Here is a 25,147-nt window from a genome sequence, read left to right on the forward strand (position 1 = left end):
TACCATAATCACCACAGAGAGCAGTAACTTGGTGTTCAGGACAGGTGGCCAAATAATTGACTTGGCCTGGGTAATACTCTATTGTTTTCTTCCTTAGCAATGAAGCATCTTGGCCAAGGTTATTATTTATATCCACCATTGTTTTGACAGCTGTTTACAAATACTTCAGATAATGAAAATGTACACTAATTACATAGTAGATGAGAGATGGTAGAGTAGTGAGGTCAGATAATGAACGATGAAATTTTAGGTGTTACTGGTTAAACATTTAAAAAAAAATAATTAAATCTTTATGTATTAGTGTCTTTCTGAGGTCACGGTAAAAAGCTGTAAAGCTTATGGGTAGAGGCATTAATTGCTTTCCTAATATTATAATTATGTAGGTAAAAAGCTTTACTTTCTCAGTCTGCAAACTTAATCTTAGCAGACACCTAATCTAACATCTAAGCAGTTACTCATTTATATGCTACAATTTAGACTGAGCAAAAAATTTTTTAAAAAATATTTTTTAAAATGCTGCAGCCTAATTTGAACCCCGAATTTTAATAGCATCAGCATTTCTTCTTTCGCGTACTCCTTAGTTTATATTCTGTAGGTTCACCTTTCAGTTTTCTTTATTATGGTTGGTTTTGTAGTTAATTGATAGATTCAAGTAGCTATTCTAAAATTTTCACATTTTAATTAATCTGTATATTTAGTTGATTTGGAGACCTTGGAATAGTCATAACAGACCATGGAATTAGATATGTTAAGTTGTTGGATGCTTTGTAAAAAGTTTGGCGTGTCTACTATTTTAAGACTGAAGTTTTTTTTGTTAACTGTTGCATATATTTTAGTACTGCTGAAGCTGTCCTACAGGAAATGGATAATATTAACATCAGGAGAAATAGGCGGTCTGGGGAAGTAGAACGGCTACGGATGTGGACAGATACAGAATTTGTAAGTGCAGAGTGTCTCAGATCCTCTTCACTGGATAACATTAAAAGTCTTGATAAACTCACATTCAGAACAAAATTAATGAATATATACTAAGCCATGTTTTCTTTATTGATGGATTGACTGCCATGTTGTCATGATGTACTGTGGTGGTTCTCCTTTGGTTTGAAGCACACTCTGGTAGTCTGAAAACAGGACCATGGACTGTCATCTGCTTTGTTCCCTAAACCAGCTTGATACTGATGTTAACCATGTATTAGATGGACTAGGTACTATCTGAGAGTTATTTTATGACCTATGAAATGAGACTGCTTTGGTAGTCTACCTGTGGAGGGCTCTGTTGGAAAAAGACTTGAGGGATAGAGATTGTGTGGAGTATTAGTTACTGAACTGTGGGCTAACTGTGAGTGACATGGGACAGTACTGATGGCATTATGTGAATTTTATTCCAGGAAAACATGGATATGTATTCTCGAGTGAAAAGAAGAAGGAAATCACTGAGGAGAAATAGCTATGGGATTCAGAACCACCATGAAGTGTCCACAGAAGGAGAAGAAGAAGGTATGGGTTGTAAAGAGTTGTAAGGGTTTGTCTGAAATACTTATAAAACAAAGCTCTCCTTAACATAAGATGGTAATATATTGCACTACAGAAAGTAATTTGGTTTTAGATCTGGATTTGGAGTTATTAAATAGACCAATTTAAAAGATTATTGCAGATAAGTACACACTGAAGGATTCCTCCTCCTCTTTAGAAGGAGGAGAAGTTTTAGGGATCTCTACATAGTTCTTTTTTTAAAAAAAACTAAGTTTATCTGAAAGTGGCAGAACAAAGCCTGATTTCTAAATGTTTATTTAAGTAGTTGGAGCTTTCCTCATATTCCCTATTACAATCCTCTGGTGGAAGCCAGGATGTGATACATGTAGTCTACATGTATGCATGTTCTAACTGACTCGTTATTTCTCATATGCTGGGTGACAGTTACCAGAAAGAATGTGTAATAGTCAGTTCTGCATCCTTCCTTTGGCGAAGGTATTAATTAAAGTCTCTGTTTTCTGTTCATCCACTGAATTTTAGAAGGCTTGTAGACACACAAGTGTATTTGAAATTCTACCTTCCTTTAAAACTTTGGATGAAACTGGCCAGTGGGTTCAAAAAGTATTGATAAAGAAGGGATTATGGCTAATTTTGATGGCATGATCAACAGCATGCTTGGCTTCCTTAAGAAATCAGACTCAGACGTCAGGGATCCATACAGAGTTCAGCATAGCGTGTCTCAGTTTTGAACTGAAGCTGCACTAAGAGGTATGGTCTGTCCCAGTGAATAAGAATGCAGTCTTAATTCTGAAATCCATGGATGGAAATTCTGATCCTGCTAATAGATGGACTGAGGTGGTACCTTTATACAGTGTGTTTATTTGCTTTGTGTAAAAATGATATTGTGAATTGTGAAGTTGTACTTACTTTCATGCTGTATCAAATACTTGATTTTCTGAGAGTCCTGTGGGAAAAGAGAAGAAAGGCATTATTCTTGATTTGAAGGATAATTATTTAAGGAAAAAGATACTGGATAGAAGTGATATTTGAAGTACTTTACAACTAAACTGATTTGACTACATTTATTTTTCGTTCTGTTGCTTTACCAGAACCTTCTGTGGGAAACCAGAAGGAAATTTGACAATGAGCTGTAGGTTTATCTTGGTCTTCAAATTTCCAGTGATTTGGCAATTAGTGTTAATTAATAAGAGGGGAATAATTCTCAGTGACCACTAAAATGTTAATTTTTAGGATGAAGGTAGCTCTGGCATCAAGTAGAAGTGTTCTGAAAATATTTTCCCCCCCAACAGAGTCTCAGGAAGAAGATGGAGATATAGAAGTAGAAGAAGCTGAGGGAGAAGAAAATGATCGGCCATATAATCTCAGACAGAGAAAAACTGTTGAAAGATACCAGGCCCCTCCAATAGGTGAGGAACTAGACGGTGCTTATGCGGTTCTTCTCAACTGACCTCCAAGAATACCATGGGTGTGGGAACAGAAAAGTGGGATGACTACTCATCTCTGTCAGACTTCCCATGCAGTGGTTTGTGACTTCCATCTTGCCTCTGTTTTTGTTCACCATGTGAATAGGACTACTGAGACACAATCTATCAATCTGTCAGTGGTAGTGACATTGCTAGTGCTGCTTCACTGAACTTTGCAAGTACTGCCATGTGCTGGGCTCAGGGTTGGAGGTGAACAGGGTTTAGGTCAAGAAATAGTTGTCTGAAGTTGTCTGGAGCACATGTCTTATGAGGTGTGGTTGAAATCAGAAAGCACTTGAATAAATTAGGTAATTACATAATAAAAATAGTTACTCTTCTTGAGTGGTAAGCCTAATTCATAACTGTAGGTAATAACATCGCAACAGTTACCACATTTTGCCTGGATGAGAAGTTTAGAATAGAATAGTTAAGTTGGAAAGGTCCTACAACGATCATCCAGTCCAGCTGCCTGATCACTTCAGGGCTGACCAAAAGATAAAGCATGTTATTATGGGCTTTGTCCAAATGCCTCCTAAACACTGACAGGCTTGGGCCATCGACCACCTCTCTAGGAAGCCTGTTCCAGTGTTTGACCATCCTCTTGGTAAAGAAATGCTTCCTAATGTCAAGTCTGAATTTGCCCTGATGCAGCTTTGAACCGTTCCCACACATCCTCTCACAGGATCCCAGGGAGAAGAGATCAGCACCCCATTCCCCTCCTCAGGGAGCTGTAGAGAGCAATGAGGTTCCCCGTCACCCTACTTTTCTCCAAACTAGACAAAGCCTGTGTCCTTAGCTGCTTGTCACGGGACATACTGTCAGGGATCTGTACAGTGTTCAGTGTAGTGTCTCTTGATTTTGAAACTTTTAATACTTTAAGACTGTTTAAAATAATGTATTTTGTGCATATTTGGTTTAGATTACATTGTTGTATGCAGTATGCTGTATCTTAAGGCAACTTGGACATTGAGACTATGATAGAGAAGTGCTGTGGTTTATTTGTTAAGAGAAATTTCAAAACATCCCATATTATCATCTGTGAAGAGGTTTCAGTATGGAGCTTCATGTCCTGCAAATAAACTAAAAACGCCCTGGATGATTTACATTCTCTGCTGTAATAGCCATAGCTGTGAAGATTTGAGGAGACTGAGGGTGGAATTCCCATGACTTTATCAAGCCAGATATGGTAATAGTGAAATAAAGCACAAGAGGTTTGATTTCCCTCTACCCCCCAGTTCTTTTCTTAATTTGAGCTTTTAGAGAAACCAGTGATAACATTACTGGTAAAGCAATAATCCAGGACTTTTGCGCTGCATTTAGATTACTTTATTATTCTTTTGCAATTAGATTACTTTATTATTCTTTTGCAACCACAAACCTATACCTTCTCTTACTCAGTGCCAGCTCATCAAAAAAAGAGAGAAAATACACTGTTCGATATTCACAGATCTCCTGCAAGAAGAAGCCATATCAGGTAAATGTCAGTCTTTTGGTACATAGATGTTTGCTTTCCCTCAGTACATTTCTGTTAGCTTTTGATCTTCAAAACGTTCTTGAATGAGTTGTACAGTTCATTCATGCATGTGTGTGGGTCTTGCATTGCATCTTAGGTTCAGATCCTGATCAGCATACAAAAATTAATTTCATAGTACTTCATAACACCAGTAGAAGCTTTGTGATAAACAGAATGGAAACCGGTGTGCTGCAAGTACTGGAAAGAGAGTTGTGCATTATACACCGTAGCTGTTTCTGTCTTATGTTTAGTGTTTAAATCCAAAGCAGCAGTTTAACAAGTATCCTCTTTCTATTCTACAAAAATAAACCAAGTGGGGTAATGTTTTTTGTTTTCTTCCAGTTCAAATTTTATCGAAGTAATACAAACAATTTAATAAAATATTTACCAAGCGTAATTTTTAACTCTTACCTTTCGTGTCAGAGATGTCTGGAATACACCAAGTTGTCTTGGAAACTGTCAATAGGCTTTATTTAACAGAACAGATGAGATCAGAGCTCAATACATTTTAAAAAACATAAACTTACTCAAAACTTCAAAAAGATAAATCTGTCCATGAACAGAATCCAAGTAAACAAACGCTAGTCTCAGCTGAAACGCTTGTTTTATTGCTCAATTTAATGGCATAGTGAAAATATGAAAAGTAAATAAAATAATAGCAGAATCTTATGATTCTACAAGTTTCTTTCTAATATACATAAAAGCATTTAATTTTGAAGAGCTTGTTTTTTTGTCTTAGAGTGCATATGCCATTTTGTTGGATAGTCTTGGGATTTGTACTTGCTAGTAAGATATAGAGTGTAAAAGCCATTATCCCTTCAGTTTTAGCATGCTCATTGCTGCACTCTCTTTTTATCCCTTCTTGTCAGGACATCATCATAAAAATTCTTCCTAATTGCATGATACTCTCTTTGATGTATTTTAAAATGTACCCAATTTTTGGTTATTGAACAGTAAAATTGATTGACCATGTTATCCTTTAGCAAAAAACCATCTAGTCATTGCATTATCGTGCTCATACAAATGATGCAGCTCACTGTATTCACTAGAAATACATGAACTTTTACTACTTGCCAACTTTGTCATGCAAAAGAAGTGCCGACTTTTTTCAAACTGAAGACTTTTTTGTACAGAAGATGTACATTCTCTAATATTTTGGAAATACTCAGTTTTTGAAATACTACCATACTAAAATAAGAGGTTCATGCAGACTTTGAATAGTCATTTTATTTAGATTCAGATGAGAAGTTACGCTACAGGTATTTTGTGAAACTGTTCTGACGTTCAGAATTAATGACCTCATAAAAAGACACCTGATACTTTAGGAAGGATGGATTTTTTTTCAAAGAATATTTAAAGGGAAGCATCAAACTGAGTAAGGAGATCTTGATATTTCTGTTATGTTGGAGGTGGCTAAAGTGGTTGGAAGCTTTTCTACATACGGTTGCTGCTTGATGAACTTCAGCAGCTTATTGATTAAATACTCGGTCACACTTGCTGAGGTAACATAAACTGAACCACATGTCTTTTGGGGATCTACTGTTTTAGAAATGTTCATGTTTGTCAGATATCCCTGTGACAGTAAAAGATGTTGTTCCCCTCCCAGATTATTTTGATACTTAATAAAACTAAAATTTGCATGCATCTCAAGCCTGAACAGCACTGTACTTGCTGCTTCAATTTTGTTTTTATCGAAGAATGGAAACATGCAATTCTACTGCAGAAAGGACTGAGTTCTTTGTTTGTTTTGCCACTTCCATAGGAGAAAGAAGCATGCCATTCACAGCAGTGATACAACCTCTTCAGATGAAGAACGTTTTGAAAGAAGAAAATCTAAAAGCATGGCCAGAGCAAGAAATAGGTATCAAAACATGCTTGTCTTTAGGAGGGTTTGTTTTTTATTGTTCATCAGAAAATAAGCAGAATTATTCTGTAATGTTCTACCAGTTCTGCAGACTTTTTTTGAGTCTGCATGTAATTACCTGCAGACACGGTTTAGGAGGACTGCTGGTTTATATATTAACATACAGCTTGAAGTCTTATGAGTAGATAATTAACAATAGTGGTAAAAAGATGGAAAGATAAGAATATCTGTTTGATTCAGTTGGGATGTAAGACAAACAATTTCTGCTGGTTAAAACAGATTCTAACTGTTGGTGTTACTTGGTCCTAGTTAGTTCAGTTGTACTCCCAATACTAGCTCTTATTCTTCTCTCTTCCTGTTGTGTAACAATATGTGCATTCTACACCCCCAACACATTTTTTTGACCTTACATTTATTTACCAGTTACCTAAAAGTGGAAGGTCTATAAGGTACATCAGTAAATTTATGTACCGCCACAGACACAGTAGTTGGAATACTGAACAGAAAATTAAAAAGGCATATCCTCATCTTTCTTCCATCTCTTCCTGTCTGCCACACCATTCATTCTCTTTTCCATCCTGAGGAATTCCAGCAACGTACAACTACCAAAAGTGTAGTTCTAAGTGTAACCTGTATCTTACTGCTACCTTTCTTGCTCCCATTATCTGTGTATTTGACCTGATGTAATATCTGTGTAGGGCCTTAAAGCTTCTTTAAATACACTAAGAAGCTGGAACAGGTGGATGTGAGTTATAGCTGATCTGCAAGAAATATTTTTATTTCCTTTCTTTGGACTCTAGTGAGTTATATTTTAAAAAATCTGTTTTCCTTGTGCTGTTAATCTTTTTTCTTACCATACTGAATTTAGGCAGTTCATCACTGGCAGTGGAGAGTGTTCCTGTTCTTTTGGTCAATGTTGTTTCTTCTGCATTTATTTAAAATAGTCTGTACAGCCTAGTTCTCCAGATTGAAATATCTGTATGGAAGCATAAAGCTATCTTTATATTTAAGGAACTTCTAGATATACAAGAATAATTACCACAATAAAAAGGTTAGCTTAGATTACTTTATCAATCCAGGAGGGTTGCCTTTTTAGGTAGCAGGAGGCATTTAATCTCTTGGTTCTTCCTGTTCCAGCAAAATGATCAAAACAAAACAATGTTTATTTGGTGTTTTTTTGTTGTTGTTGAACAGGTGCCTGCCTTTAAACTTTAGAGCAGAAGATTTAGCTAGTGGAATCCTGCGAGAACGTGTGAAAGTTGGGGCAAGTTTGGCTGATGTTGACCCTATGATTGTTGATAAATCGGTAGGTTTTGTTAGAACTTCTTATTTTCCTTCCCCCAATTATGCATAAACAGAATTCACCACAGCCTCTCATTAGAGTTGAAGTAAATTCATAATAAGCGCACTGATCTCTCTTGATTTTTTTTTTTTCCAAAGCTGTTGTCTGTTTATTCCTCTGGGCTACGAAGTACTTGCTTTTGGCCTGTAGGTAATCAACAGGCTGCATACAGATCATAAATCAAGACAAAATATCAATTGCCCAGCTATATTTCTTTGTTTACAGTAATTTTGTGATTACTTGTAATAGTAGAAACTGGGATAATGCTAAGTAGTGCTGAAAACAGGAGTACTGACCACTCGGGTTGCTTAACTCAGTGCTAGCCATGTGGGCCCTGTGCCTATTCAGAAGCAGTGATGCACATGAGCTTATGGTGTGTGTTGTGCTGAATTATTACTAGAGCTGAACCACTCTCTAGAAGTACTTTGGCTATATTCATGTTATGCTGTGCCTGAGCTTGAAAATGCTCTCAGACTTAGGCTGAATCTGTGTAGATGTCTAGGCATCCCTGGCACAGTTAACTTGTGCCTTATGTGGGCAGCCAAGAGTTGACTTGCTCAACTTTTTTTACACTTTCAAAATTCAGGTAACTCCTGTTGATCAGTGCAGTGTTGTTTGTAATTTGTTGTTAAATATGTTATTTTGTAAGTAAAGGTACTTTTGTGGAAAGCTGTTACAATAATGTTCTCTCTGCTTTGTTTTTTTTTTTTTCTAAGGTGCGTTTTGATAGTATAGGGGGATTGAGCCATCATATCCTTGCACTTAAGGAAATGGTAGTGTTTCCTCTTCTCTATCCAGAAATATTTGAAAAATTCAAAATTCAGCCACCAAGGTAGGTGTACTTACTCTTATTGTTGTATTTTATTTTATTAAGCTCTGAAGAGTGTGTCACTTGAAAACACATAGGAGATTGATTCTTTCCCTGAAGTGTTTACAGGTCAAATAGACTTACATGTTTGCTACCCCCCACTTGTCTATCAGAATGTAATAAGTGGGATGAAGAGTTACAAAAATCTAGTTTATTTTTCTTGTGGTAGGAAGGTAAACTTTGTAATTTGATCAAAGAAAGAATTTTCAAATGTTCTGTTTAGTAGTACCTTGACTTTTTTCCATTATGTTATCAAATATTTCACTAAATCAAGTTAAATGTTGATGTTTCTTTTATAGAAGTAACCTCAATAATGTTATATTATGGTTTTAATATTTATTAGGTATCTTGGTATGTGATGTAAACGGGTACGCATAAACTAAGCAAATTGGAAATTTTGGGGTATTTTTTTCATTTAAAGGAAGTACATCTCTCCAAAGAAGTAACAAGCTCTGATTCAAATATTACCTAAGATTTAATATTTGAGGAGGCATTTAACTAGTGTAAAACAATTCTTTGGAAGCTTAATATGCCTTTGATTAACGTTCTCTACAAAGAAAAGGTTTACTGATTTGAAAGCATAAAAAACCTCTTAGATTTTATGAAGTCATGTTCAATACACGAAATAATAATATTAGAACTTCAGTCTTTCTTCTCCAGGCTCCCTGTCTTCATTATAAAATTTGACTTGGAGTTTTTCAGGAGACATAAAATAAGTTTGTGACTGTGTTGATCCATTTATCTTCAGGGGCTGTTTATTCTATGGTCCTCCTGGAACAGGTAAAACCTTGGTAGCTAGAGCTCTAGCTAATGAATGCAGTCAAGGAGACAAAAAGGTGGCTTTCTTTATGAGGAAAGGAGCAGACTGTCTCAGTAAGTGGGTTGGTGAATCTGAACGCCAGCTTCGACTCCTTTTTGATCAGGTTAGATGAAAATACGTATTTTTCATATAATTTCTCTGTATGTTGTTTTTTTTTTTTTGTGTTTTAGGCAAAGTTACTTGCATTTGAAACTAAATAACTGTAAATTTTTGTTGGTTGGGCAGGATTTGTCCAAATTATATATTTAGATGAAAAAAAATAGAGGAATGGTGACAACAGTTTCTATTGCTCTGAAAACTGAGAAGTCGTCTCTTGACTTGTCCATTAATGGAGCAGACAAAGTAGTTTGCGTAAAAATTGAAAAAAAAAAAAAAATTTAAGTCAATGAGTTTGAGTTTGACTGGCATGTTCAAGATAAATGCTATATAGAGGAGGATGCAGGATTTCATCAGTTGTGTGTATATTTTAGTGTCCTTATTTGGCTTGGAAGATGATGGGCAGAAGAGAGAGTTGCATAAAGCAGTGAAACGCAGTTGCTCAAACAAAAGCTGTTTTCAGACACAGATGTCTAAACATATGAGCAGATAAGATACTGTTTTCTGTAACTGAGTATAAGGTGTCAGTTTGTCTTTAATCGCTCCAGCACACAGTAAAACTGATACACTGGTGCCATCTTGCTTATTCAAAGGAGAATGCAGTCTTTTTTGCTCTCTCTGAAACAGTATTGTAGTTGAAAACCCAGTTTTATTTTCAGACTGTACACTATTTAACAAAGTTGTCTCAATATATGTGTTAGTTTAGCATGTTAATGCTTTGTAATAAAACCAAACAGTTTTCAGACTTGATGGATAAATTACGAATTAACAGGGAATTCAAATATATTTTTTTTTTTTTTTGCATACTAGGCATACTTGATGAGACCCTCTATAATCTTTTTTGATGAAATAGATGGCTTGGCTCCAGTTCGTTCTAGTAGACAAGATCAGATTCACAGGTAATATTTCTCATATGCTACCATTATCTTGGTATATGCCACATTATTTTGGTAAACTCTGAAGTATAATTTTGCTCAGTTCCCAAGAAAGGTTTTTACTTTTGCTTAAGCCCACTTACGCTAGAAAGGACTTTAGTCCTTCTAGTGTAAACCCACTTACACTAGAAAGGATTGTTGAGTTCTTTTGGTGTCGAAAGTCATCTTTTCAGTTCTTCAGACAGACTGTAATTTGCTGGGAATTGAATTGCAGTGGAGATTACCCTTCAGCCACATTATTAACTTCAAGATTTCCACAGCCTTCCTTTTTGGTTGCTGGTTCTGTACTGTAAACAGGTTATCTGTTAACAGCCCAATAGAATAGCTGGTTGAAAAAAATTTTATTCTAAAATGATGAATTGTAATGTTCTATGAATGAACTGGACACCCTTATCATTTTGATTCTGGATGGTGTGGTGTGCAAATCTATCTTGAGTTGCTATTGTGTCATTTTTTTAAAATACTTTTTACAACCATTTACTGCTGACTGAAATTTTTCCTGGCTGCTTTCAATCTCAGTTTTGCCATGCTTTTTATGGCAATGCACTTGTATCTTTGATACTATAGGTGGTGGCATTTGTGTGTATATCTCACTCCACTCAACTGAGGGGGGGTAGGAGGGAAATTCTGGGGCCAGCAGACTAGATTATGGGAACATGTGGCTTTGTCTTGATGCACCTTTCTTCTGCCTGGTTGCTCTAAACAGGATGATGCATATACTGTTAATGGAAGAGAGCTTTTCAGAAGTGCAGTAAATGGCTTCCTGAGCTCACATTCCTCAAAACTTTTAAAGGAGGAAGTTTTAATTTGATGTAATCCTTACTGGAGTCAAAATACGAAGTATAATACAGATTATATCAAAAGGTTCCTTCTTGCTTTGAGACTTGAAACAGTTATGCAACTGGTTTCTTTGAAATTATGAATGTTGCAGTTGAAAAAATAAAAAATCCTTGCAGTGTTCCCTATACATTCTTTTTTTGAAAACTCTTTTTAGCTCTATAGTGTCTACTCTTCTTGCCCTCATGGATGGACTGGATAATAGAGGTGAAATAGTTGTAATTGGTGCTACGAACAGACTGGATTCTATAGATCCTGCACTCAGGAGACCTGGTCGCTTTGACAGGGAATTTCTTTTCAACTTGCCTGATCAAAAGGTAAAACTTACAGAGGAGATTTATTAATAAACATTTCTAGTATATTAAACATCTGAATGCCTGACAACCAAGCTTATGAAATAAAAATATGCATTGTTACTTGTAAGAATGTTTAATTTTAGGAAGACATTCTTAGTAAAAACACATTGTGCACATAAAGTTGTATTGAACTTCAAGTGTTCAGAATATAGTTAAAACTAAACAGAGGGGTAAATGTTTGCATTAAACTGAATTGCTGATCTAAGAACTGTAGTTTCATATGGATTTGTATAATGAGCACTAACTTGGAGTTTTGGAAGTTATGGTAAGAGAAAACAGCTTTATTATCATGTAGACTGCTAAACTCAAAAATTGTACACACAAAGCCAGATGATACTATATTGGCAACAGGAACATTTCTGTTCCTTGTCTAGATTCTGTAAACTCAACCATAATATCTCATTAATTTATACTTAAAATTAAATTTACTTTGCATATTGGTAGGTGTATTTGGATTCTATAGAATTTTAAAACGAAATAGTTTTGGAATTCATGTGTATGTACTGTGCTACTTGGCAATAAATTAATTGGTGAGGCATTTGACAGTAGAAGCTGTTAATCATAGGTGTAGCAATTAAAAATGAAATTATAAAATTATGATAATTCCTAATAGAACATGAGTTTTGATCAGTTCATGTCTAATAATGTTGTTGATTAAACAGCAATTAAAATGTGTAACTGATATACTGAAAAAATTACTGCTTATATATGAAGTTAAAAAAGAAGGGAAAACCCTTGCTCTTGAGAGACTTTTGAGTGCTAAGTTCTATTTTATGCATCTCAGTGACATCAAAACCAGGTAAAATATATTCACATGAAAATTTTTTTTTTCTAAAACATTATGACATGGATTTGGCTTGCTAATTTTGATCTCTCTTTCTTTTATTTTTTCTTTTTTCTTTTTTCTTTTTTTTTTCTTTTTCCTTTTTTTAAATGTCAGGCACGAAAGCACATTTTACAAATTCATACCAGGGATTGGAACCCCAAATTGTCAGATCCTTTCTTAGGAGAACTGGCTGAAAAATGTGTTGGTGAGTATTATGATGTTAGTACTTTTACTATAGATGGCTTTCTTTTCTGTGTAAAACTTTGATGGTGTGTTCAATGTATCAGGATGTTTTATTATTTTTACCTTTCTCAACCTCTGTACTTTCAACAACACTCTTTTTGTAATAACAAAATGTGTTTCTGTCTTACTAAACCACAAAATGAGTAGCTAGTAGTTGTTTGAAAATAGTCATGTTTCCTTTCTGTAACACCGCTGTCCTTATATAGGATGCATACCCTCAGAGAAGCAAAATGAAGTGGAAATTAGAATCTTTAGGTAATCTTCCCATTAAATTAGTATATTACAGAAGAGATAGGAAGACTTGGGGCTTTTTTCTGTCTACTTATGGAGGGGAAGAAAAAATCAGTACTTGTGTGGGGGTTTTTTGTTTGTTTTTGTTTTTACTGACTGGCATGCTCTCCTCTGACATAAATCCAACAAACTAACCAGCCTTTCTAAAGATGAAATTTTTTCCAGATTGCTAGCACAGAACCTCAAAGGGTAGATGCAGGCAGGGGGCAAAAAAAGCACCACACCATGAGTACATTAATTATACCTTTGGAGCGCCCAAAGACCTGCTGTACTGAATGGAGAATGGTTGTTCAAGATAAACCTGCTGCTTAAAAGCTAATCAGAAATAAACTCAAATATTTTTATAGTGAATTTAACAGAGGAAATGACCCTAAAACACACACCACAATCTCTTCTCAACAATTTGTCATGCAAAGATCCATCCTCTGTCAGTCATCTGCTTGGACAAGCACTGAAGTTCTCAGAGAAAGGACAGTCTCAAATATCTGTGCATTGGAATCCATCATCAGAGATAAAAGAACTTTAAATTGAACATCAGTCCATTCAGTCAGCTACAGTACATCCGAATTATCCTCTTCATCCACAGGGACATCTATCATCGAAGCAGCATCCCTCCGCTTTTGATGTACAAAGACCTCAACATCTTCTGGTGAGGAGAAAACATAACTATCCAGCAAACTCCAGTTTAAGCTTTGCCGGGTATAAGACAGCATGTGCCAAACCCATTTCATGTAAATTCTGCTTGATTTGTGCAAAGACATGGTGCTGCTTAGTGGGAGAGAGGGGAATAGATGGGTTAAAACCCAGTTGTTTCTTTGAAAATTCACCATATTTTTGCATTGAGAACACAATTATGTATTTTAAAATTTCAGACCATAGGGAAAGCCGTTTGTAGGTTTGATTGGAAGACATTCTTTGTGCTCAATAAAGCCTGTCAGTTCTGTGGAAACGTCAGCTAACAAAAAGAAATACCCTTTTCTGTTTTCTTTGGCTTTCCTACTGTCCAACTACTGTGCACTTGATTGTCTCCATTCTGTATCTTGGAATTTAAATGTTCCCATACATCCAAGATTAAAACCTATTGACTATTAAAAGGACTCTAAGACAGCTGAAGTAAGCCTAGTTTATCTTCTTCATCTTGAGATTGCTTCATCATTTCTATAAGTTAAATCTGCAGCAACTAATTATTTAAACAAACTTCCCAGATTCTTTGTGGCCATTAAAAATTGGACTCATTGGCACACTTGTCATATGATACGGTATATACTGGTCTGCTATCTCCTTTTGTGTGCAGGTTTTCTTTAAAAACAAACAAACAACACCCCTGCCCCTCAGACAACACCCCCTCTCCTCCAGAGTAAAAGCTGCCTAGTCTCGACAGGCTTTTTGCACAGCGTGTTTTATACCTCTCTCCAGTTCAGCAAACTTGGCAACACTTAACTACAAGCGTATGGATTCTAATGAAGAAAACTGCTGAAATGCTACCAAAGTAAATGACTTTGGGGAAGCAGATGTATGTGCGACTCAGAACTTTTTAAGATCCAGGGGTGTAATTATAAAGAAATTAGAAGGGAAAAGCCCCAGGACTTGCAAAAAATAGGTTATTTCCTGAGGGTTGATTTTTGTCCCAGGTGTTATAGATTACATACCTTTTAGGAGATTTCTATGTATGTGAGAATTAAAGAACCCACTTCACTGAATGGCCGCATCACTGCAATGTGTATGAGACAAAGTGAAGCAGCTTGGGGAGAGCACAGAATTGCTCAGAAGACCACACGCTGATGTCTTATTAGTACCTTCGATAAACACAAGTAATTATTATGTTTTTTCTGCTTACTGGAGATGAGCCCCAGATACCCTGAACCTTATAAATCCTTTCTTGTGCTTATTTCATTGTTCTGAATGATAACTTCCTGTAGGTAGAGAGACTATTATCTATTAACTCAGTCTTGTAGGAAACAAAACGTATTAGCAACTGAAAAAGTGTGGATTCCTTCTCTGTCATATTGCAGATGAATCTTTTTACAATGTAATAGGAGTTATTTAAATAATGATAAATAGAATTGTAAAGAGGCAAACCATCACGCTCAAGATGCTTGTTAGAAATACTCTGTTCTGTACTTATTATTGCAGGAGCATTTTGTGGCAAAGTGATACTTTGTTAGATTTTTCTTTTGCATCCTAATGTAAGGATAAAGAGGAAAGTTTTGGCATTAGTGTTCATTTTTTTCAGAATTTTTTTAAAAAACATAGTTATTTTTCATTTCTGTCATCATGCTGAGTTGTTCACTAACTCCCTTTCCCTTCAGTCTGTTTTAGGAGTTTTAGGGAGTTGCACAACATAAATTCGAAGAAGTGCTCAAGAGTGCTTACTTAAATGTTTCACCCAGTTCAGTAGCAGTTTGTTGTAGGTTTTTGGGGTTGATAATAGGCAGAATAAATTTTAAAGAGGACCATTTCTGCATGGTAGAGGTGGAAGAGTATGGCTTTAAAATTTCAGTGATCAAAGTGCCTTATTTAGAAACCTACATGGGAATTCACTTGTTTGCTGTCCTACTCTTTGAAAGTGGTACTTAGAAAATGTTTAGTGGAGTGTGGTGGCGATGGGTAGAATATGGGCGACTTGACAAGAATACCTATTTTTGTGCTAAGTTAAGGTGTACCAGTACATTTTACCTGCCAAATTGAACATCCTTTGTGAGATGCTTCAAAGATGGAAGCAAATGCACTGCACCTTGGTTTTATATTATAGTGTCAATTTGGGCAAAAATAAATTCAAGTTATTTACTGTTGGCATGATACATTTTATTTTGCTTTGACAATACTTTACTCATGTTTTTCTTCCTCTTAATCAGTGTGCATTTACTTCTTAGAAATAAAAAACTCTAATGTTCCGCAAGATACAGGATTTTTGCAGTTTTCCTGTCACTGAAATGGATGTACAATATGCACAAGAGAGTCCCTCAAAAAGAGACACCAATTATTAGTCTTCAAATGTAATTGCTCCTGAGAAATGAAAAGTAGAAATGGAGACTAATTGTGTATCTGATCACCTGAGAATTTAATTTTAAAAATAGGCTACAGGCTATTATTTCCTAATTCTGCAATTCTTTGGAGATGTACAAGCGGTGATTAAAATGACTGTTAGAAAGTGATATTACAGCATTTATTAATAGAAAAATTGGAAAGGATATAGCTCCTGAGCTGTTGAGTCTTTTGTTACAAAGTTACAGTTTTTAAGGTGACAGGGATTCAGGATGCTATATATCTCTAGCACATCTTTGATTTAAGCTTTAGGTTAGTGCCCCCCAGCATTTTTTGTTTAATCCAGTATGCTTGTTAGATGAGAAGTGGACCAATTTAAATGGGAATGTGATACTTGATATTGAAAGAACAAAGCAGAATTTAGAGGAAAAACCTTGGTTTTGATTTCTCTGATGCACCTGTAGCTACTGTCTGACGGGTTCACATGGTTGATGGAGTGTGCCTGCATGGTTTTGATTTCATGATGGGGGTTGGTTAAAAAAAAAAAAAAATCTTAGTGTAGAAAATAATTAGTTGCCTATTGATTAATACAGTGGATGTATTTGAACATACTACAAATGTCATGTGTACTTATTTCAAGGTAATTTGTGAATGTGCATTTTTACATAGTTTTTTAGATAACAGTCACAGTGTGTGCTCATCAAGTTTACACAATTATAGCTATTAACCTTTTTATAAAATTACAAAGCTTAGTTTTAAAGTTGCAGGAGGAGTCTGATATTTATGGTGACCTTCCATCTGTGTGGGTTTTTTTGCTTCTTAAAAATTATTTTCAAGTATATATAAGAAACTTGGGTGGAATTGGAAGTCTCAGCTGATTTAAGTCACCTTTATAGCTGAAAAGTTGGTATATTTTTATTATTATCCTCCAAATTTACATATCTGAAAGTTGGAGATGGAAAATTGTCTATTTTCCATATTAATTATTCCCTTTTTTATTTTTCAACACTGTGTGTGGAATCAGCTTTGTTCCTTGTTGCTGTATGGATCTTGTAAAAATATGTGTGCCAGCAGCACTGAAAACATCAGAGGATAAAGAGAGAGAAACAAGCCAGGCTTCAGTTTTGGGCCTTGGTGCTGCCAAAAGACCAATAGAAAAATAGAGTAGAAAAAGTACAAATGGTGTAAGACCTGGTGGGGAAGAGGAGGCCTGGTTAAAAAAAGGTTGATTAAGAATAATTTAGCTAAAGAATTGATGAATTAGCTGTTATAAACACTTTGTTGTAATCCCATGAACTTTTATGTGGCAATACCTCAGTGCAACATGCTTTTTCCTATAGTGACTATAACTCTCTAAAAGAGTTTTCCCACTGGTATAGTGTTTTACATTTTTTGAAAGATGGAGCTATGGTGCTACAAAATACAGTGGCATATTAATGTCTCTTGCTGAGAGATAGGGAAAAAATGGAAATCTAATTTCTAGCTCTGGAGAAACCCCCCAGACCATTAGTATTGCAGAGGACACAGAGGTATTAAGTCTTTCAGTATTTCATAATTACCAGATCTGTGTTTTTCAGTAATGATGATTAAGCAATTACAGGTAGCCACCTGTAGATATTTATGAAGCTAGGCTAAATTAAAATTGCAATGCTTTTTAATAGTTTTTCTACTGTTTCGGTTATACTAGTAAAATTATGAAACTCTAAAAAGCCTGAAACATTTTTCTTGATAGTAAAAGTCACATTTTTCCAAGATTCCACAGTATGCTTTTTTAACAGACTTCATCTCTTCCATATTCTACTCATGAAACATTTTTCTTTATACTGCTCATTTTCTCAGTCTGTAAAAGTTTAAAGTCATTGATGTTCATCCGGTATAACAAAATTACTTTGCTATTAAAAAATATATTCATGTAGAGATATTAAAGTAAAAAAGGAGGAGAGGGGCTAGCCAGTTAAAATTGCACACATATTCTAGACATTAAGGAAGAAGAAAGTGATGACAGACCTGTAACCCTGGGCTGAAAATACACTATATATTGCACTATATAGGGAAAATGTAGGTCATTTTAACCTCAGTGTGGAATGAATTTCTTAACTATATTTCAGTATACCTGTACATAGTATCTTGGTACACAACACTGTCACCGGATTATGACCTGATACCTTTTGGCAGATGCTTTGTGGACCTTGACAATTAAGTATTACTGATTGTTTTTAGCTTTAGGTATGTTTGAAATACATGTAGCACAGCAATGCTATTTCATGGAAGATATTTTTGTTTTTGTGTGCACTAGGGTACTGTGGAGCTGACATAAAAGCACTTTGCACTGAGGCTGCCTTGATTGCCCTGAGACGACGCTATCCTCAGATCTACGTGAGCAGTCAGAAACTACAGCTTGATGTTTCTTCAGTAGTTCTCAGCGCACAGGATTTTTATCATGCAATGCAGAATATTGTGCCTGCTTCCCAACGTGCCGTGACGTCTTCAGGACATGCGCTGTCTCCTGTGATCAGACCACTGTTGGAACGTACCTTCACTAAACTTCTTGAGGTTTTACACAAAGTGTTTCCTCATGCTGAATTTAGCCAGGGTGACAAAAGTGAAGGTATGTGTTTTGGGATTTTTTTTGTGACTGCAGTTTCAGTTTGGAAATATTTCAACTGGCTTTCCAGTATTGCTAGCCTTAAACCTGATGTGTATTTGGTTCAGTGTTGTTAATATGTAAATCCAATTTGCTTGGATGTTGCATAATTACTTCTGCTGATTCCAAGTTGCTGCAGAATTTAATAAACTGACCTATGTAGACCAAGACTCCATAGGTGTGAGTGCCACTTGGAAAAACGAGAACCCCCAAGTAATTTACAATTGAAATACAAGAAATAATGGGGCATAGTCAGATGGCAGAACAAAAGAAAATAGTGAGATAATGTTGCTCAGTGTCTTAAGACCTGACATTGGTGCTCCTGTCCTGAGTGTCAGTTAGCTGTCCCCAGTCCTTTCCTTGTTGATGATGCAGAAACAGGCTGCAGAGGAGTGAGTACCATGGGGAGCTTGCAGCTCAGCAGGTGAGATACTGGTTAGGCAAGATATCTGAGCCTGTGTAATGGTCATCTACTGGTTAAGGAGGAAGTCCTGAGGCTTCCCTCCCCTTGAATTGGCCCAATGCACTCCTGATCCTCTGAGTTGATTCTGCTGGCTTAGCAAGTGGAGAACTATTTGCTGTTTTGTCAAGTTAGCTTTTTGCCAAATTAGTGAGTAAAATCAACTCAATGAGGGGTCAGATGTATGCCAGAACCCTGCTGTGGTGGGAGCAATGTGAGTGCGTTGAGGAAGCAGGGAATAAGAAGGAATGTGACTGATTGTTTTGACTGGCAGTGACTCAATAGGTTCTGGGTTTTTTTTACTCAGCTCTTCTGTGAGATGTACTTAAATAGTTACCCTGGTCATTTCTTGGAAGTTAAATGTTGAACAAGATATGTTGGTTTTGATACCTACTTATACTGACATTCTATTTTCTACTGTTCTTATCTGGGATCGCCCTCACCCCCTCAACTATGTAAACAGTACTTGTGGCTGTGCATGATTAACTTGAAAATAGCCCAGTCATAAAGTAAATCTGTGACAGCCATGACTTTCTTTGCATTTCTATTCCAGAGCATGCTTTCAGACTGCAGCCCAGGCAGCTTAAGCTGATCCTTGTGCTGGCTGCTGCATTTCCTCCAGCCCAGCTGTGCATTTTAGCGCTATCCCTTCCACTTACTTTAGTACGTCAGGTCCTTTGTTAAACCATTTTAGCCAGCAGACTCATCCAAAAATGATGTATTTTTGTTGGGTTGGTTTTCTGCTGAGTGTGGGATAGATGGAGTCTTTAACAAGTGTTGGAGTTGGCACGAGGTGGGGCCTGGGAACGGGTGGTGGTGGGTAGGGGGAAGTGAGCTGGTTTGCAGCTGCAGCTACATTGTATTAGGCTCCGGCTGTCCTATTAGGCTCTTGTAACCAAAGTTGTTTAAGATGCTTAAGTCTGTATGCTGTTAACCTGTCATTATTGTTGAAGAATTGAATTGTGTCTCTGTCTTTGTAAAGTTCTAGTTCAGAATATTTTCTTTGCCTACATTCTTTACATTCCTATTTATTACTGCTCATTATTGCTAACAAAGTGAGTTTGGAAGCATTCACTGATTTAAATAGTAGTTTTACTAGATAATTCTGCTGCTATGGCTACTTTAAATGTTTGTAGATAATTGATTTTGAAGATACATGAACTAAGGTTTCTTTTAACATTTTCTCTATACCTTAGTTTTTCTTCTTACCCCCATAAACCCGAGAAAATACTGAATAATAAGCTTAATCTGTGTTAGAAACAGCAAAATCCACTTCCACGTACAATGATTTTAAATACAAATGTATATTATACACTAGGGCTTTGGGTTTTCTTGAAGTCAGAGCCAGGTTTATAGCAGATGCTTACTGGTGTGCTTGCAATTTGCAAATCTAGTTTTCTACATGTCTTTGCAGTTCACTAATGATTCCTGTTTCTTGTAATTCATTGACTCTGACACTCAGCGGTGTCACAGGGATGTCTCAGAGGCTTGATGCTTGGGATTAAAAGATGGGCTGCCTTTTAAAATAATTCTATGTTTTAGGAAGCGAAAGCTGTGTCCAGTGCATGAGCATAGGACCTACCTTATGGCCTACATTTGGTATAGCAAAAATTCTGCCTGTTCAGGGACTGCAGGGAGCCGAGAGTGAGGAGGCCTATATCCAGTTGATTTGAAGGCCTTTACCCTTGCCTGGAGCAAAATGTCCAGCAGCTTCTGAACTTTTTCTTGCTGTGGACTAGCTTTTGGGCACTGATTGGGGTCTACAAACCTTTTTTATCTTTGCCCCCTGAGGAATGGTTGTCAGGTGTCTGACTGCATCATGCCTTGCCAAGGGATGTGGCATGTCCTCATCCTATACCAATGGAATAATATTCCTGCCCAGCCTACTCTGAATCCAGTTTCTTGCATCACACAGACAGCCAACTAAGGGAACCTTCGTTGTCTTTTAACAGCTTTTCCTGTGACCATATGTCTAGATGTGTAGCCCTTAGATGGTGTCTCCATCCAACACTTAACGCTGCCTTGAAGTTGATTCCTTTGCCCTGTGCTGTGGCTTCATGTAAATTAGGCAAATCATGTATATTTGAGAATAACACTTCGATCTCTGTGTTTCACACTTTCATTTCCAGCAGTCTATTTTTCTAAGTGGCTGTGGCCAGCCTGAGCTACTGTTAGGGTGTCTGGTGGTTGCTCTGAACAGCAGTGTGCTACAGTGACTCTGGACTGCTCTCAGAAATGCTCCCCATCCATCGCAGAGCATTTTGTTCCTCAGGAGACCTGGCCTCTGCACTGCTCTTACTGTACAGCTGAGTGGCTGTGACCATATTCATCCCATTGTTGCAGACTGATTTCTCCATGGGAATGAGAATGAGTGGCTTGTGTAGGGGTAACACCAACTAAACTCCTTTCTGGGGCAAATAAAGATTTTGCTGCAGTTTTATCCCATTATCAAATCTCAGTGGTCTACTCTTAATCCCATTGCAGCTCTGGTAGCTAATTTAGCTGATTTCCAACTGCCAACTGGTTGTTTTTGTTGCCGTATTTGTATTTTTTGCGGTTGTTTGTCCCTGCAGTCTGTCTTTTGAATGTAATCAGTCTTTTAGCTTTTTCTTTCTGAAGGGCTATATAGAAAGTACCTCAATTCATTATGCTACTATATTAGCAAAGGAATTAAAATAGGTTAAGGTATAGTATATAAACATGGAATGAATTGAACTGATTTTCATAAAAAGTAATTTTATATTCTTTGGCAGATTATCAGAGGGTGGAAAACAATTCTTCATAAAGATACATTGTCTAGGTAGTCATGCTGAGAATAATTTTGGAAGAAGTACACCTGTAAAAATTTGGGCACTTAGAACAAATAAATAAGTACAAAATTCTATATAGTCTGAAGAATTACAGATTTTATAACTTTACTCTTGAAAAACCTCTAGATGTAAAATAAAACCAAAGGAAGCATTTTATAACAAGGTAAACATTTGTTGTATTTGTGAAGTTGTTCTGCTTGATGGTTTAAAAAAGTAAATTGTAATTATGATTAGACTTCTACAGTATTAAATTTGGTTTTGTTTTTGAAGTAATAAGTACTTATTCTGATATTTAGACAGTTTTAACTCATTTTTTCTACATTTGAAAATGTGTTGTAATTTACATGAAGAAAATCGTGATGTCTTTTCTTGTTTGTTGTGCATGTACTTAGAAGTGATAAAGTTCTAATTAATACATTTCTTGGAACAGATGTACCAAGTCTAATATTAGATGGTAGTGAAGATGAGAATGCTTCATCAATTTTTGAGACAAGCTGTCACTCAGGATCACCAAAGAAACAGTCATCAGCTGCTATACATAAACCCTACCTTCATTTTACAATGTAAGTATTTCTCTAAACGCATATCACCAGATAGTTATACCATGAAATTCTTACATCAGGAGAGCAAACAATGATGATCTTTTGCTTTGTGGTGGCAGTGGTGTTCTGTAAAGAAAGAAACATGTAAGTGTATGGACAAGAGTTTTAGATATTGTGAATGGTCTTAGGAAAGGTCACATCCCAGACACAGTAATCAGAAATATTTGGAAACAGACAGGTGTAGCTTATAAGTAAGGATGTTAACAGCAATTCTTAATTGTAACAAGCCATTTTGATTTGAAAGATTAAGAACTGGGAAGAGAGGTATGTAGAAATATTTTGGAGGGATTGTTTGCTTTTTCTTGGTCTAAAGTATTGTTGAGCTTCAGTGTATGCAGCTGTTTGGATACATTATATAATTAATGCATTCAGCATTTCTAACATCTTTTTTTTTTCCATTCTTTTTCGTGGAAAGTTTCAAGAAAATGGGAATTTAGAAATAGTGTGTCACATTTGGATGAGCCTTTCCTGTATAAATTGGACTGGATACAGTAATTAACGATAATAAACTAACATTTCTTTGCTTTGTATTAAGAACAGTTTTAGACTACTTTATGTGATGGGTTCTGCAGTGAGTTTGCTAAATAAAGAAAATGAGGTTAAGAAAACTGTTCAGTAGTAGCGCTGTTTAGTAGAGCCATCTTGTGGAAAACCGCTAAAGTTTTTGTTCTGAAGAGTAATGCCAGAACAGCATTTATGGAAATCTAAGTTTAAAAATAAAGATTTAAGTTCAAATAGTTTGAGGTACATAGTCAAGTATTTTAATGCCAGATTTAAGCTTTTGTTGTGAGATTGGGAGGGGGGAACCCAAAACCAAAACACTACATGTAGTTGTGTGGATGTATAACTAAATAAAATAATCTTAAAGAGTATGTTTATTTTTGTAAAGTATGTAAGCCTGCCTTAATCTATCTTTCTGAGCATTTTTGATTGGTATCTGTGAGTGTAACCACCACCACCAGAACTGAAAAGCCAAAGGTCAACTTATGTTCATAGCGGTTACAAAATATTTAACCTGAAATAAAACCAGCCAGTCTTGTTTCACTGCCTGAGCTGATTGAGGTGCAGATAAAAGTGCCTTAATATGAGAAAATGCAAATTAATTAAAAAACTTTCTTGTTTCATAATCAATTTATATAACTGGAAAATACTTTTAATGGAAAAATGTAGTGCTTCTCTCTTAATGTCTCATTCGTCCTCAGAACAGGGCAAAAAAACCCCGAACAAAGACAAACCCCAAAAAATCCTCGTATTGGACTCCTTAGGATTTCTTCTCAACAGGAAAACCAAAATAAGTTTATCTTTGCAGCTTTTCCTTTAAAATCTTTCTTCTGTCTGGAGATCTATGGAACAGAGATGTATGAATATGCTAGAATAGAAGATGAATAGTGATTTTATTCAGTCCTACTTCAGGTCCTATTTCTTAAATAAACGAAGTATTGAAATGTTAGGTGGTTCTTGGATATCTTGGGTAGCACTTAAGGGATGAATGGATTGACCTGGGATTCCTGAGGCTACTGAAGAAATGCTTTAGTCGTTAGCACTGAACTAGACATGATTAGATAGATAGCTTCACTGGAAGTCCATTAAATCTTTTTATATGATCAAGGAATTGGTTTTAAATTAAGTAGTTACAATAAAAATTTTCATGAATTTAATATGCGCGTGCCTTTGCACAGATGAGTTTGAACTGTTGTGAAATCAAAGAATAGACAAAGCTCGAGTTACTGAGACTTGGAGTAGTGTTGAAGTATAGTAGAGTTAGTTGAATCCTTTTAGGCTACTGTAAGAAACTATTACCCATTACTGCAAGTCTTTTGGATTCTAAAATATCTTCTATATATCCATCCACTGGTAACATTGGCATATTAATTGTTTTGTAACTGTTATTCTGTCGCAGGTCAGCTTATCACCAGCCAACCTCTTACAGACCAAGATTACTGCTATCTGGAGAGAGAGGTTCGGGTCAGACTTCGCACCTTGCTCCAGCATTATTGCACACTCTTGAAAAATTCTCTGTACACAGGCTAGATCTGCCAGCACTTTATTCAGTCAGTGCCAAAACGCCTGAAGAATCATGTGCACAGGTGACATTTGAGATTCTCTTGTAATGAGTAAATTATGTAGTTCTGGAACAGATTAGTTGCATCAATATAACGGCAGCTAACTGGAATGTAACTTAAAAGCCAGGTTTTCCTAGGCTCCTTCTATTTTCATGTTTAAAAGAAAGGGGTCTCTAGAGGGCAATTGAGATTTCTCTGCTGGCTAGTTAGAGTAATTACATTTTTAACTTGCCCCCTCAGTCACATACCTAATGTCAAGTAAACTTAATCTAGGTATTTGGTTCCTGATTTACATTTTACTAGCTTGTGTATGAATTGGTGTGCAGTGGTTCTAGGTTCATTGACTTAATTTCAAATGTTTTAGGATTCACAACAGTTTGTGGTGAATTTAGCATGGATTGCAAAGTAGTTTAATTTTCATCCTGATTGTTCTGTCTTAGCAAGTTTTTAAAACATATATGACAAGCAGTTGTTTTGTAGTCTCCCTAGCGGATTGACATAAAATAATTGAATGATACAGCTAACAGTCACAAACACTTGTTTAGAAAGCCTTTATCATTAGATAATTTTATTTTACTGGAACATTTGTACATAGAATACCACAAACATGAGTAATTTTGTAGTCTATAAGAATT

The 25,147-nt window shown here is 36.1% G+C and overlaps 1 protein-coding gene across 6 annotated transcripts in view; it reads left to right on the forward strand.

Moving 5' to 3' along the window:
- The window catches only part of ATAD2B (ATPase family AAA domain containing 2B), a 78,829-nt gene that overhangs the window by 19,427 nt on the left and 34,255 nt on the right, over positions 1 to 25,147 (forward strand). For all 6 annotated transcript variants that reach the window (XM_074861472.1, XM_074861468.1, XM_074861469.1 and 3 more), the window contains 14 exons: positions 837 to 939; positions 1,389 to 1,497; positions 2,784 to 2,900; positions 4,356 to 4,431; positions 6,233 to 6,331; positions 7,529 to 7,640; positions 8,393 to 8,508; positions 9,293 to 9,467; positions 10,271 to 10,359; positions 11,390 to 11,549; positions 12,529 to 12,619; positions 18,230 to 18,541; positions 22,278 to 22,410; positions 24,350 to 24,536. In XM_074861472.1, coding sequence (XP_074717573.1) covers positions 837 to 939; positions 1,389 to 1,497; positions 2,784 to 2,900; positions 4,356 to 4,431; positions 6,233 to 6,331; positions 7,529 to 7,640; positions 8,393 to 8,508; positions 9,293 to 9,467; positions 10,271 to 10,359; positions 11,390 to 11,549; positions 12,529 to 12,619; positions 18,230 to 18,541; positions 22,278 to 22,410; positions 24,350 to 24,536 — 1,879 coding nt within the window. The remainder of the gene's footprint in view (positions 1 to 836; positions 940 to 1,388; positions 1,498 to 2,783; positions 2,901 to 4,355; positions 4,432 to 6,232; positions 6,332 to 7,528; positions 7,641 to 8,392; positions 8,509 to 9,292; positions 9,468 to 10,270; positions 10,360 to 11,389; positions 11,550 to 12,528; positions 12,620 to 18,229; positions 18,542 to 22,277; positions 22,411 to 24,349; positions 24,537 to 25,147) is intronic.

Source organism: Strix uralensis, chromosome 3, assembly GCF_047716275.1.
Source record: "Strix uralensis isolate ZFMK-TIS-50842 chromosome 3, bStrUra1, whole genome shotgun sequence".
NCBI classification, from domain to species: domain Eukaryota; kingdom Metazoa; phylum Chordata; class Aves; order Strigiformes; family Strigidae; genus Strix; species Strix uralensis.